The 13,605-nt window shown below is 37.2% G+C and overlaps 1 protein-coding gene across 2 annotated transcripts in view; it reads right to left on the bottom strand.

Moving 5' to 3' along the window:
- LOC104562333 (bifunctional heparan sulfate N-deacetylase/N-sulfotransferase 3) overlaps positions 1-13,605 on the bottom strand; it is a 60,307-nt gene that overhangs the window by 31,876 nt on the left and 14,826 nt on the right. For both annotated transcript variants that reach the window (XM_061992626.1, XM_061992628.1), the window contains exons 2-3: positions 4,654-4,741; positions 1,523-1,677 (exon numbers count right to left, since the gene is read on the bottom strand). In XM_061992626.1, coding sequence (XP_061848610.1) covers positions 1,523-1,677; positions 4,654-4,741 — 243 coding nt within the window. The remainder of the gene's footprint in view (positions 1-1,522; positions 1,678-4,653; positions 4,742-13,605) is intronic.

Here is a 13,605-nt window from a genome sequence, read left to right as displayed (position 1 = left end):
GAAGAAAATACAAATTGATGAAGTTGCCCAAAACAAGGTTGAATAGGAATCATTCTAATCACATACTTTAATGGTTAAATACTACAGACTAATCCTGGAGAACATTTTGGGTTACACTAGAACTACAAGAATTGTTTTAATTTCCAGTGCAGCTTGCAACAGTACACAGAATCATAAAAAAGGGAGTTTTGGACACAAGATTTTGAAATTCTTATGGCTATAACTTCTACTAAAATGCTTTCTTTAAAGGAAACAATAAAATTGAGCTGGTCTGTACTAAATACAACTACAGTTTACAGTAAACTTGGTAAAATCTTTAGTCAAAAGAAAGTATATACCTTACTTACATAAAAGTGCAGTTTTCAAATATACATTTTAATTGCTTGATATTCTAAGTCTATACTTTCCTCCTTTACTTACTGACACACGACCACAATCGCATTCTTTTTTGTTCTGGTGTCTCAAATTTCCCTGCTCTTTCAAGGAACAAAGTCATTAACTGCCAACTAAAGAGTACTCAGTGTGTTTTGAAAAGGGAAAAGTAAAATTAGGCTGTTGGAAGAGTTGATGTATTTCAGTAAATAAATTATGTTGGGTGAGATATTCTGACATAACACTTCTTTATGTCTTTACATTGGTCCTATTCTTCAGACAAATGATATATACGATGTATGGCAGTTTGGTTTTATTGTATTAAATTAGCTGTAGGGAAAATGTAAGTCTATTTTTCTTGTATACTATGACTTAAAGATTTATTTTTATTTTTTCTTATTTTTTAACATTCTCACAGAAACTTCTCAGAGTTTTGCTGTAAATAAGTAATTAGTAAAGGCAAAGCTTTTCAAAACAGGTTTTTATAAAGTCAATCCAAAAGGAATATAAAAGATGTTATTAGGTATCACTGCAGAAAAGCATCTTTGAAAATGTGGCACACTTCATTAATCCTAACATGCAGTGTTTTCATAAAGTCTGACATGTTTTGATGGAGTATTTATTCTTTCAGAAAAATCGATGCTTTTGAATCTAAACAATGGGTTATTTGGACAACATTTTATTTAGGAAAATACTGAAACAGAAGATTTTTTTATCTAAATTGACTTTTGAAGATGGGAACATATTAAGTTTTCATTCTGAAAGTATCTTTGCATTCAAAATTATTCATAAAGTAACACAAAAAAAATCAAAATACAAGGGAGAAGGAAACTCATACTGTAGACAAACAGAGTTTTCGTAGCACAAAACAAGGTGACTGCAAAAAGCATTTATCAAAACTTTTTTTACTGTTCATTGAGATTACAACAGGGGTTGTGGAGTCTCCTTCCTTGGAGGTCTTCAAGACCCACCTGGACATGTTCTTATGCGACCTGATCTAGGTGAATCTGCTTCTGCAGGGGAGTTGGACTAGATGATCTCTAAAGGTCCCTTCCAACCTTACCATTCCATGATTCTATGATTTTCCAACAAAATGGGATAATGGTTTCCGAATACCTAAATTCACTGTATAATACAAAGTGTAACTCACTAAGGCAAATTTTTTGTTGAGGATCATCTGCTCCACCAGTGACGACTCATTGTGGAAGAGATGAGGCTGCATGTGACTCCACATATGGGGAAACCACCAGAACTCATCTACAGACCTGAGCAACAGGTCATCACCTTCATCTTCCTCCTCAGTCCCTAAAGAAGAAAAAAATAGGATTATCTCTGGAGCAAAGTCTCTACTTTTATTATATTCTTACACATGTATGAAAAGATAAAGAAATTGGTGTAATGAAATGTGATCACTTAAAGAACTAAGGATTTTAAATTGATCACTTAAAGAACTAAGGATTTTAAATATTTCCAAGTACACAGTCCTCTTCCTGAAGTAATTACAGCCAGGTAAAAGACTAAGTGCCCCATTTTCACAGCTTCTTGAATGCATGGTACAATCGAAGAAATTTTAAACAAGATAGTTTAATACAGAGTAAAAATGAAAATGTTGACAATTATTTTCTGGCATTCTTTACCCAACCTCAACTCATTTCCCAAACAAACTCCTTTTCCTTTAGTTACTTGTGGTATACAGAAGTATTTTTTCCAGTGGCTTTTTCAAAATATTATGCATAATACAGTTTTTTTTCTCTTCCCCACTAATTCTTACCCTTTTGATCATGGCCTATTCAGGGGCTGCCAGAAATCTACATATTTGAAAAAATTAAAAGCATGGCTGGAATTTACTGAGATTCTCTAAGGCTCCAGTCCTGCCTTTCAGATGCTCTCCTAATTGTTCCTAAGGATGTTGTGTGAGGAACAGGACTTGTAGCCATTTCTAACTATGGCACTGCTGAAGTGGAATGGCTTGGGCTGCAGCATATGGCCCTCCTGTTCTCCCACATGTCTTGTGCTGCAGCTGCAGCAGTTAAGGCCTGTGCTCTGTCCCTGAGCTGTCTGGCAGACAAATTTAAATAACCCCTTAATGGGCTGCTGCATTAAGACAGTATAAACCAAACTTTGATAAACTTAGCATATTTTCATGGTGTGCCTGCTTTCTGCTTTTCTGATTATTCCTACTCCTGCCAATCATTACCACAACTTGACAAATCCCTTCCCTCTGTCAGCATTCTGCAATATCTATTCCATCTATTCTCTTTTTGCAGTTTTTTAGCCAAATGTTCACCTTTGATACTTTCTGTTCTGTATCTGTATGGCCATACTCTTGCTAACCCTACATGCTGCCCACTTTTTCCTCTTTCCTTCAGCAAACCTTGTCTGACACACTTTCACTGTTGTGATTTTATTCCTCGTTACCTCTAGGAAACTACAGCAGGGAATAAAAGATGTGGGCAGACATATGTAATGATGTGCCAATATTTGTAGGATCATTAGATTTTAAGACTTCACGTGAGTCTGTGGGGCCCCAAATTATGTTGACCTGCTATGAAAGAACGTGACTGAAGTGCCTAGATAGTTAGATCATGGAGAAGAAACCGTATCAAGAAAGGAAGAAAATTAAAGCAAGGGATGGGCTGTAATGGAGACAAGCTCAACTCAACTCAATGTAGTCAGAAACTGTGTCAGTTTGTACAATAACATGCAGTATCTTTGTGAGATCCTACTTGGCCAAAACCAGAAAACCCATGTGCATGTTCCCTCCCAAGCATCATAACTGCCAACTGAGGCAAAAGAAGTAAAGTACCTCTGTCTGCTGAGACACTGACAGGTGACAAACTTGGCAGTCAGGACCATTTGCTAAACCATTCTAAGCAAAAGAATGTGGAGGAAAGGATAGGAAAGGATGGAGCAAGTGGTGTTCTGAATGTGAAAAAGTCAGGGCACTTCTAATCTCTGAACTCTGCAGGTGACACCTGGACTGCTGGACCTTATCAAGTATAGCTTAAGTCTGCTGAGCCCAAGACAGGCCGGTGGAGGGACTGTGCAGTCCCAGCTGCTTTCTTCTCCAGCTGTTTCAGACTTCTTTCCCTGCCTCCTCTCTCCTTAATATGACAAGTAATATTGATCAAGGTGCACAACTGAAAACAAGAAGAGTGATGCTCATCCCTCTGCTATGTAACAAGCACAGCAGTTGGTTTAAGTATAGAATTATTTTAATAGGTAATATATATTACTTTATCTCTGCAGTAGAGATTAAACTATCCAAAAGGATAAACTGGGACCTCAACCAATCTCAGTGAAATCAACAGAAAATAGAATTCGATTGGTGGAATTTACCACTCAACAACACTTTGAAAGGAACTGAATTTTAATAAAAGGTGAGGAGGAATTCAGTCTGTCCCACACTGGCACCTAATGCAGGCATCACAGTTTATTAGAATTACAGGTGTCTCATCCCAAGACGTTCCAGCTGACCTAAAACCTCCACCTAAATTTTCTGTCATCTCAGGAAACAGATGGAGAGAAAAATCCATTTCACCTATTCTAGATGCCTCCCTCTCCCCATTTTCTAGGAGAGGTTCTGTAATGAGCATCTGAGCTAGCTCAATTGAATGAAATTATAAAGCAACAGAGAGATATGTTTACTCCACCCTCAGGACTGATTTTGCTGTGATCCAATGGCACATATGTAACATGTGTAACCCCTACAGAAAGCTGTCATCCCAAGCTCGGACTACTTGTAAGGTCTCCTCTTGGCCCCGTGACTCTGCCATTTCTGCATGTCCCAGCTTGTAGGAGGAGGAGGAACATTCCTCTTAATGAGGAAAGTTCATAGTCTGATAGTACACTTTTCTGAAAGGCTTAATCTTTCTCTTAGAGATTACAGCCTGGCACTCACTTCCACATTATTGCTCTACTTATTGGGCTATTATGCAAATAATGAGCACCTTTTTTTTTTTTTCCCTTCCTTAAAAAAGAGAAATGTTGCTGCAGAGAGGTGTTTACAGACTCTACCCACATGGTTATTTCCAGATGGTATACAGTTCAAACAAAAGGTTAATCCAGTGTAATAACTTTAGAAGAAAAAAACCTGATACAGTAAATCACACAAATGTATGTCCCAAAGAAACCTTGAAGAAAGAACAATTTGTTTTTTTACTTATCCTGTTACAAAGAAAGCACCTGTCTACTCAGATCCTTAGTCTGTACCATTCTTACTTTCCTCATACTACAAATAACATAATCAAAATTAAAGTGATTTTAGTATTTCATTCTTACCCGTGTGATAAAATTTCCCCGAAAATCCCAGGTTGAAAGTAAAATTTGTGATCTGAGCTCTCAAAAGATTCTGAGTGTCAAGCAGGGCCTGAAAAAAAACAACCCACCATATAAACATATCTGTAGAAAACACACCTGACATAGAAATTTAATAGAACAATATAAACATTTTTACAGGTAAATGTATTTTCATTTGGTTTTGCTATTTAAAAACAGTTCTTTATGACCAAGAAACAGCAGATACTTTCATTACCATTTACAAATTAAAGATAGCATGCAAACTTCATCATTTTCCTCATAAACATGACCAACTGTTAAATACTGGTTTACTCTCTGAATCATGAGATAAGAAAACAAAGGCACACACTGGAGAAAGAGCTTTCACTAATGACTCAGTAAAACTGGGACACAGCCAGGAATGAAATTCGGATCTCTTGTGCCCCTTACCACTGTTTCATTCACGAGGGTGAACAGTGACTATTCAAATCATTTTTTTCTAGATCAGGTCAACTACACAAGCAGCATTTTAGCCATGTTTCAAAATCACTGGCAAAGAAAAAAAAAATCTATAAAGATAGAAAGTACCTAGACAAAGCCTACTCTGCATCAAAAAACTTAATCCTAAATTCCCCCAAATTCTGACTCATTTCTCAGACAACATACTGGCTGTCAGCATACATGTACTTGCACTAAATTAGCTCAAACAAAAAAAAAGCAGTACGCAGGAAGAAAAGGGGAAGCTATTATTCAACAGATACAGCTTCACTCTTTCATTTCAATATGCTCTTCTTGATTTGTTACTTCCAAGCTTTACATACTATTTTCGGGAATTATCTCCCAAACTCTTAAACTCTGCCATTGATCACTCTGTTCCATTTTCCAGCTGTAACGAAGAAACCTTATTTTCCAAAGCAAAATATAACTTTGCAAAGCAAGAACAAAACAGAAGAGCAAAAAGTCTCCTCTAAAATGAGACTTGGAGTGTACATTCCCCTAAACAGCCTGCCTTCAAATGAGCACTTGATGGTTGGTCATTTATGAGCAGAGTGGACTCTCTGGAGACTGGTGACACTGTATACAGCCCATCAGAAGTGTGTGGCCAGCTACAGCAAATCCACACACATTTGGAGACAGGCACTCATGCAGTACCTTTGAAAGAAAGTGAGATGTATATTTATACCTCAAAGGTCATCAAAGAAGCTCCAAAATCAACATATATTATAGCACCATTATTTTAATCAAGTGACTAAAAGCATTTCTATTGTCAGAAATGAGTAACTCTAAGGATGTTATAAAAAGAGAATATATTTAAAAGCACAAAAAGATTAAAATCACTGAGGATTTTCAAAGGTTTAAAGGTCTAGTAGGCTTCCCACTATTGAAATTCAATGAAAATTCAGTGCCCTGAGAAAGATGAGCCAGTAATTTCAATTACAGTTTCTTTGGACATTTTCATGATATAATCTGTTTACAATTGGTTTTATTTTAACTAGAATGCCAATGACAACAAAATGTTTGCACGGAAGTCAAGTCCAGCTTTAGACATAGGTGCAACATGGTCAAGTTACAGTTCCTTAAAATATGGCCCATTTCACAGATGGAGATGATATCCACCTTATCAGAGAAACTTCTGGGCACCAAGCTCTTCCTCAGGTCTTTTCCAGGGCTCCTTTAGATCAGTTCTAAAAAAAAGTATGATCTCCATCTGCAAACTGTGTCAAAGCCTGTTTCCTTACACTGTCGTACCTACAATTTTACAATGACAAAATCAAGCAAAAGGGTGACAGTAGCAGAGGCTACTCTGCACACTAGCATCAAGAGAGGCCCACAGTACAAGAAAGACCCAGTGGAGCTCCAATTCCCAGTAAGAGGTGGCCACAGACCACAGTTGGTGGTATCTGTCCCTGCTCTGTGCTTTCTTTCCCAACAGTTCCTTTCCAGAGCTGAGTATTTTTACCTGGCCTCACTGAGAGACTGAGGAGCTTAAGGGAGCCGATCTGCAGCAACAGGAGACAGTCATTTGTCCCTGTCCCTGTCAGGTTGCAAATTTGAGTTTTGCTGATGTGGCTTATGAAAGTGGTTTCAATTCTGAGTCATCGATAGTGCTTGCCTTGTTTGCCATTTCAGTGGTCCAGAACATTACGCCTAGGCATGTTCATCAAATATGTATTAACCACAAAACAAAATCTGTGAAAGAACCATCACTTTTCTTTCTCCTGGTTCTTAAAGTCCTCACATCTCAAAGTAACTTGTCTCTCTCACTGTCTTCTTCAGCAATTTAGCTCCAAAACTAAAAGTATAGGCAGTTTCAAAGAATAGTATTACTAAGGTAAAAACCATCTTATTTCACTGGAAAGCCTGAAAAATGTCTTGTGAACAAGTGACTTTCTAAAGGAATGAGCAAAATGAAGCACAGAATGGGGATAACTGAAGACAAGCCAGAGACTTCTGAAGTGGAATATTAAGAGAAAAATCTTGCAATACTATAATGAGGGCTTTTGCAGAGGCTGAGAGTGCAAAGATCACCAAGGAGACTTCTTATTCTAATGAAAGGTAGCAATTCTGCAGAGGATTTATTATGAAAACCATTCCTGAGCTGCTGGGAACCTACTGAATTAAATAATCTTATCTTTGCATGGTTAAAAATGTAGGAGGCAAATGATAAGGCTATACACTTCTTATGTTAACAGTACATATCATTGAATGAAAGAGATCCTCAATGTAACTTGACAGCAAGGTTGTATGAATGGGCTGCACAGTTCTTTCTCTCCAAACTCTGTTAAGAACTGTGAGCATTCTTTGAATATAGGTCTTATCCTGTACCTTCTTATTTCCAGTCTAGTTCAGCATGATTGAAAAATAGTACAGGAATGGCATCTTGAAACACCAGAGGAACACTATCTGGAAGGAGATCTTTGCTGTACGACTCTGGAAAACTACAGCTATAGAGCTGACAGGAGAGCTACAAACTCCAGCATTCAAATTAGAGGAGAAAAAAGAGTAGTAAAAAGCCCATATGCAACCTAGAGTTTACTTCTTCACTGGGAATTAATTTTGCTAGTGTAGTTACCACCTTCCCGCCTCAATGACTGCCTGGTGGCTCCATTTTATTTAGGCCAGCAGTCATACAAAGACACTCCAAATAACACTCAAGTATGAAACTCTAAAAGAAATTTGAAGTTCACCTCCTACAGAATAAACTTTGAAAGTGCTGCCATTGTTTTTTTTGCCACACTACTCTTATTAAAATCAAGAGGAGATGTTCTGCTAAAGCCCTGTGGTGGTGTTTGAAAATACACCAGCTAATAGCAACAGCATACCTGCTCGCCTGCTCCGTCTGCAAAGAGGGAGGGCACAGACCTGCTGTGAATCACTTTTTGTACAGACAAGCTAAGATAACATTTGAGTTGTCATGCCTATGATTATTTTCTGGGTGACTTGACATTTTACTCATCTTTCAGGTTCTAAAAACAAAATGTTAAAACTCTTGAAAAATATATCATAGCAGATGGCAGGGCCTATTACTGTGAGTTTCTATCAGAAAGACAGAAAGAGAAAAGCAGAGGGACGAAAAGTCTGGAATTTAATTTCTACATGCTGTTTTATATACTGAAGGTAAGCTGGTGATATTTTATGTATGTTTTATGATTGGTTTATGGACAAGCCCTCTGGGTATCTGTATGAGATATTACATAAATACATTAGTAGTGAAGATTATATTTAAACACTGTTTAGTAAAGTCTTCATATGCTTATAAATTAATTTAGTACATATGTTATACTTCCACAGGTACCATAAGGGAAATAAATGGCTGGCTCCATAATCACTTTCATCTACATAGCTACAACTAAGTGCTTTCTTTTCAACTCTTCCTAGCTTACATACGAGGTTTGAAAACTCCTTTGGCCAGAAATTAATTTAATGTGTGACACATTAATGTATGATAATTTAATGTATGATAAAAAGCCTCTTGTGCATCAACAGTCCAAAATAATCTCATAAAAAGGCTTTGTTACTATCAAAGGAACTGATAAAAATTATCCTGACAGAGTTCAGGAGAGTTCCTTCACTCCTTGCATTTGACAAGTTTATACTGTAATGAAAGGAATATAAGAAATCACATGTGTTTTAAAGAAAGCCAGATTCTCAGTTGATTAATCAGCATCATCTCATAAGTTAATGCTATTACATTTATGACAAAATAGCTCAGAAAATATAAGCTGTTATGATTGCCAATGGGATCTCAACAGACTGAAAATTTGTGATTCTGAGATCACAAATAGAACAAAAAGAACCACAAGAATTATTCCTTAACTGAAATATTCACACAGTGGAAATGTATGAAAACTCCTGCCTTTGTATCGATGCCCTCTTTCCCTCTTGACAACTATAATATTTAACTCTTCTTATCACTTTTTATTAAGAAATAAAAAAATTGCTTTGAAAGGAAACAGCTTTATTTATTTATTTTCTCATCTTACAGATGGGACAGAGGCACAGACAGATGAAAGGGCTGTCAAAAGCTCTCGTTCAAGTAAATCAGCAGTAAAACCTAGTATAGAACTTAAACACCACATTTGCTTCCCATTTCCATAGCCAAGAAACCATCCTGCCTCCTCTCTTCAAATGTCTCCTCACATGATTTCACTTTATAGTCTGTCACAGAGAAGTCACAAGGGTCAACTTGTCTTCAGCAAACAGATAGTAGCAATTTCTTCAGGGTCAACAAAAATATTCAAACACCTTGGCTGATCAAACAAATAAATTAAGAATGTTTTATTGAACTCTCCATCACCAAACAGGAACTACAACTTCTTTCTGTAGTCATATCAACATATTTATGACTATTTTCCCACTCGAAAGATGCTAAGTAACTTAACCCCTTAAAAAGTGAAGTAGTTCACAACACTGTTAATTTTATTTATAATCACATGGATTTTAACTAAATCATGAAGCAGACAGACATAACCTCAGAACACTGCAGCATTAACATCTTAAACTTCAAATCAGTACATGCTTTCATGTCGGTAACAAAAGAGAGGCCACCTTCATGATTTCCAAAAAGCCTCTCTCCTCCTCCTTTTTTTGGGGGGAAGTAGAACTCAGCTCTCAACACTTGCTTTACTATTTTACATCTAACAATACTATCCAAGGAGCCATTAAACTGGAAATTACTTTCCTTTTGAGAAAAACTTCTAATGCTCTCCTAGCTCTTTAATAAAGGTAAGGAACTTCTGAAAAGGTAAAACAAATTAATAGAAAGCGTAATGAGAAAGCACGTATAGCCCCTTTATGAGAGTTCTTATGCAGAAATAGTTTTCATTTTCTGTGCCAAAGTCCCTCTTTAGTTTAACTCCTGCAAGCAAGGGAAGAAACAGAACTAAAGCCATTTTAAGTTCTGAACAGAGTTCTTTATATACAGGGCTAAGGAGCTGTAACTGATGTGATGCCCTTTAACTTTGGAGATTTTTGTGACATCATTTTCCTTTCCTGAGCACACCTATACTCTGAGAAGAGAGTCCTGCAACTGAAGCTGCCTGTGCAGATATATGCAAACCACTTGCCTCCCTGAAACCTTCCTTTCTGCAGAATCTGACTTATTCTGAAGGTTCTATCCACACTGCAAATTCACTTGCTTATAATGTTAAAAAAAAAAAAAACAAAAAACAAAAAAGAAAAACAAAAAGAAAACCAAAGATAGTTGGAGAGGAAACAGAAAAGGGAAATGAGGAACATAATATATACATGTCTAAGTAAGGCTTGCACCTTTAAAAACTGCAGTCTTTAGAGTACTGTGCCTCTCTTCAAAGTCTGACAATCAATATTTGAAATTTCCTAGATATATTTTGAGATTTGCATTCTCATTTCTTATATGACAGTCCCTAAACTTAGAGAAACTACAAGGCAAGGCATGGCACATAACAGAGGCCATCAGTCCCAGGTTTGTCCTGGTACTGCTGAGGTTGATGGCAGAAAAAGGAGGAGGGTAGACACACTGCCTAGAGAAGAGAGCAGTGAGGATCCATGAGAAACATTGTAGCAGCAGTGTTTAGGGGTCTGAAAGGGAGAAGCACTGACAGAGTAATGACAGGAGCTCAAGAAACTGCAGCAATGATTGGGGGGCCAGAAGGCCGTGGACAAGAATTTGGGGCATTTAGAGACAGTCTCAAATGACCAACCATCCCAAATGGCTGCGAATCATTATTTTATTAGACAGGCTATTTTGCTTCTGAGGAAAAATGTTTCCCTCATGATAAATTATGTATTTTGGAACATCATTAAAATTCAATGTCTATCCTTCCTGGATTTGCAAGATTAGCATTTTGACACCCATTACCATAAACATTTAATCTATGCAGGAGAAAGAATAATTGCTTTGGGTATACTGGGTGTATCTGAAAAAATACTTCAAATATCCTTCAGACAAAGAAGAGAAGAATGCTTAGATTTTCTTTGACTCTGCACTCTCTTAACAGAGTTGACATTACAGAGAGAGAAAGAGAAGAAAATTTTCATCTTTTCCTGCAAGTGTTTAGCTGTGAGAAACCATAAATTATAAATTGACCCTGAACTGTGCAAGTGGGGAAAGGACACTGCTCTGCAGCTTGGTGGACACAAGGCGTTCAAGGAGACATAATCTGGCAAAAACAAACTAATGAAACAGGGACGGAAAAGCTAAACTGCTGAAAATATGAATATTCCAGTTTATAAAGTAACAGACTCCAGGTGAGCTGAAGACAACTATTTCTGCTACCTTGCAAAAGAAAATTAAAAGAGGTAGAGTGGAGGGGCAGATGACACACACACACAACCTGTTTATTAAGATAACAGCAGCTTCAAGAAACAAATTATTCTTTCAGTTAAAAACACAGGTTTTGATCAGTGTACCATGTCCTTCAAAAGAAGTAAAATTTCAAAAGTGTCATATGCCAGCAAGATACCCATTTACAAAGAGCCATATAACATGATGGAATTTAAACAACAGAATGTGTGCAAAAATTCCTTGGAGGTCAAACAAAGTATCTAGTTTCAATTACTTAAAAATTACTTGCAGTAATTGCAGATTTGAGTTATCAAACAGGGATGCCTTAGAGCCCAGCTCTTTAATGTGCAAGACAGGCAAAGCTCCCATTGATTGCCTGAATTAATTTGGACTGTTTGCCAGATCCACTCACCTGAGTATCTTACCTGACTCCCTACCATATTAAGGCCCATACTTGCCAGCTGAAGAAGTCACTATGAGTCTTTTCCATGAATTCCAATTTCCACGAATTAACTGTGTAACTCGTCTTCTCTTCAAAATGTCAATTAGAAGAGATAACAGGCTGAAGCCCTATTATGTGCATCTCGGTTTTCCAGTGTTCAATATAAGAAACACTATACATGATTTTAGTTACATCAGGAGACAGAACTTTATGTGTACAGATGCTACAACTAGGCATCTGAATTTGGGGTCTAATAAAGGATACTAAAAGTGTAAGTAGTCACTTTGCTGTCTCAAGAACATTTCAACTGGAAGTTTTTTCATCAGAACACTATCAGAAGACATCACTGGGTCTTCATTTGGAGGGGTTTTTTTTACTATCGCATAGAATAATGATCTTGATGATGGTCCAATTATACATTTTCAAGTAATTAGGGTCTTTCATCTAGGTAAATCATTTGTACAACCAAAGGATTTAAGTAATATTTCTAACTTCCTTCACCAGCTTCTTGCTTCTTGGAGGTTGAGACTGCAGCTAATGAGAATAAGCTAATTATGGCAGGCTAAGCTGAAGGTTTTAAATACTTGGTGCCAGCAGTATTTAATAAAGTAATTAGCATGCTGTTTTCCAAATTCTGTAAGAAATTCTGCATTATTAGCTCTTAATTAAACTATACTTTGATGAAAGAGGTTATTATTACCAAACAGCTAAATGATCTCGTTATTCTGCAGTTAACAAAAATAAAATCATGGATTTGTTTTAATTAAAGGTCAAAAAACCCCCAGGCCAATTGAAACAGAACTAATAAACATCCTATAGCATGCTGCATATGCTATTTTTCCCTGGATTTGGGTCAGACAGGATTAAATCGAAAACTTGTTGGTTCTTGAATTTTTGCCTAACACTTTAACACCAAGTATGAAGAGGTAAGTTATCAAAGCATAACAGAACGCAAAGTAAAAAAGAAAATGACACTAAAATGCAATTAAAATGTCTATATATTTATCCAGTTAAAATCTTGTGATCTGGTGACTGTTGAGGAGCAAGTGCAGTGGGAAACTGAGGTTTATTAGCCACAATGCAAACATTCAGGCAGCTGTATCACAAAGTCATGCACTCTCCACAAACAGCTGCCTCGGCTCTGAGCACAGGGTGACAAAGCAGTTCAGGTTCTGCTGTAGTTCACCTCTGGGCCACTTTGCTGTGCCTCCTTAGTCTGGCTTGTCTCCAGTGCATCCCATCAGCAGTAGATAAATTGTCAGAGCTGTTCACTGATTCATGTAGACACTTGTTTAGCTACCAGTAAATGTCAGGCCCCAAAAACTCAGGCTCAAGCACTACTCTCAGATGCAAAGCACTTGTACCTCTGCACCCCATCATTATACAACCCAGACTTTTACAGCTTCAGATCTTGTTTGGTAATTGCACAATACTTTGTCATAGAAGTTAAAATAATGGCATGGCTATTCAGTCTAATGGTGCAAAATTTTAATTATCCATCTCAGAAAGAAGAGAGATCAACAAAGTTCTTAGAACCCCATTCATTATCAACAACATATTTGCTTCTTATTTCATGCCTCCTCACACACCAGCTCCAGCTTTAGCTTTCACTTTCACTACTGCCAATGGGCACAGCAAGCTAATCTTGTCTGGAGGATAGGGGCTACTCTCCAAGCAAGACAGTCTGCCACAAAGGCTGGCCATGAGCTTCTGCTGCAGCAAAGCTTGTTCTCCCTTACCCACCACA

This window comes from Colius striatus, chromosome 3 (genome assembly GCF_028858725.1).
Source record: "Colius striatus isolate bColStr4 chromosome 3, bColStr4.1.hap1, whole genome shotgun sequence".
NCBI classification, from domain to species: domain Eukaryota; kingdom Metazoa; phylum Chordata; class Aves; order Coliiformes; family Coliidae; genus Colius; species Colius striatus.
This window is presented reverse-complemented; position numbering and strand designations above follow the sequence as displayed.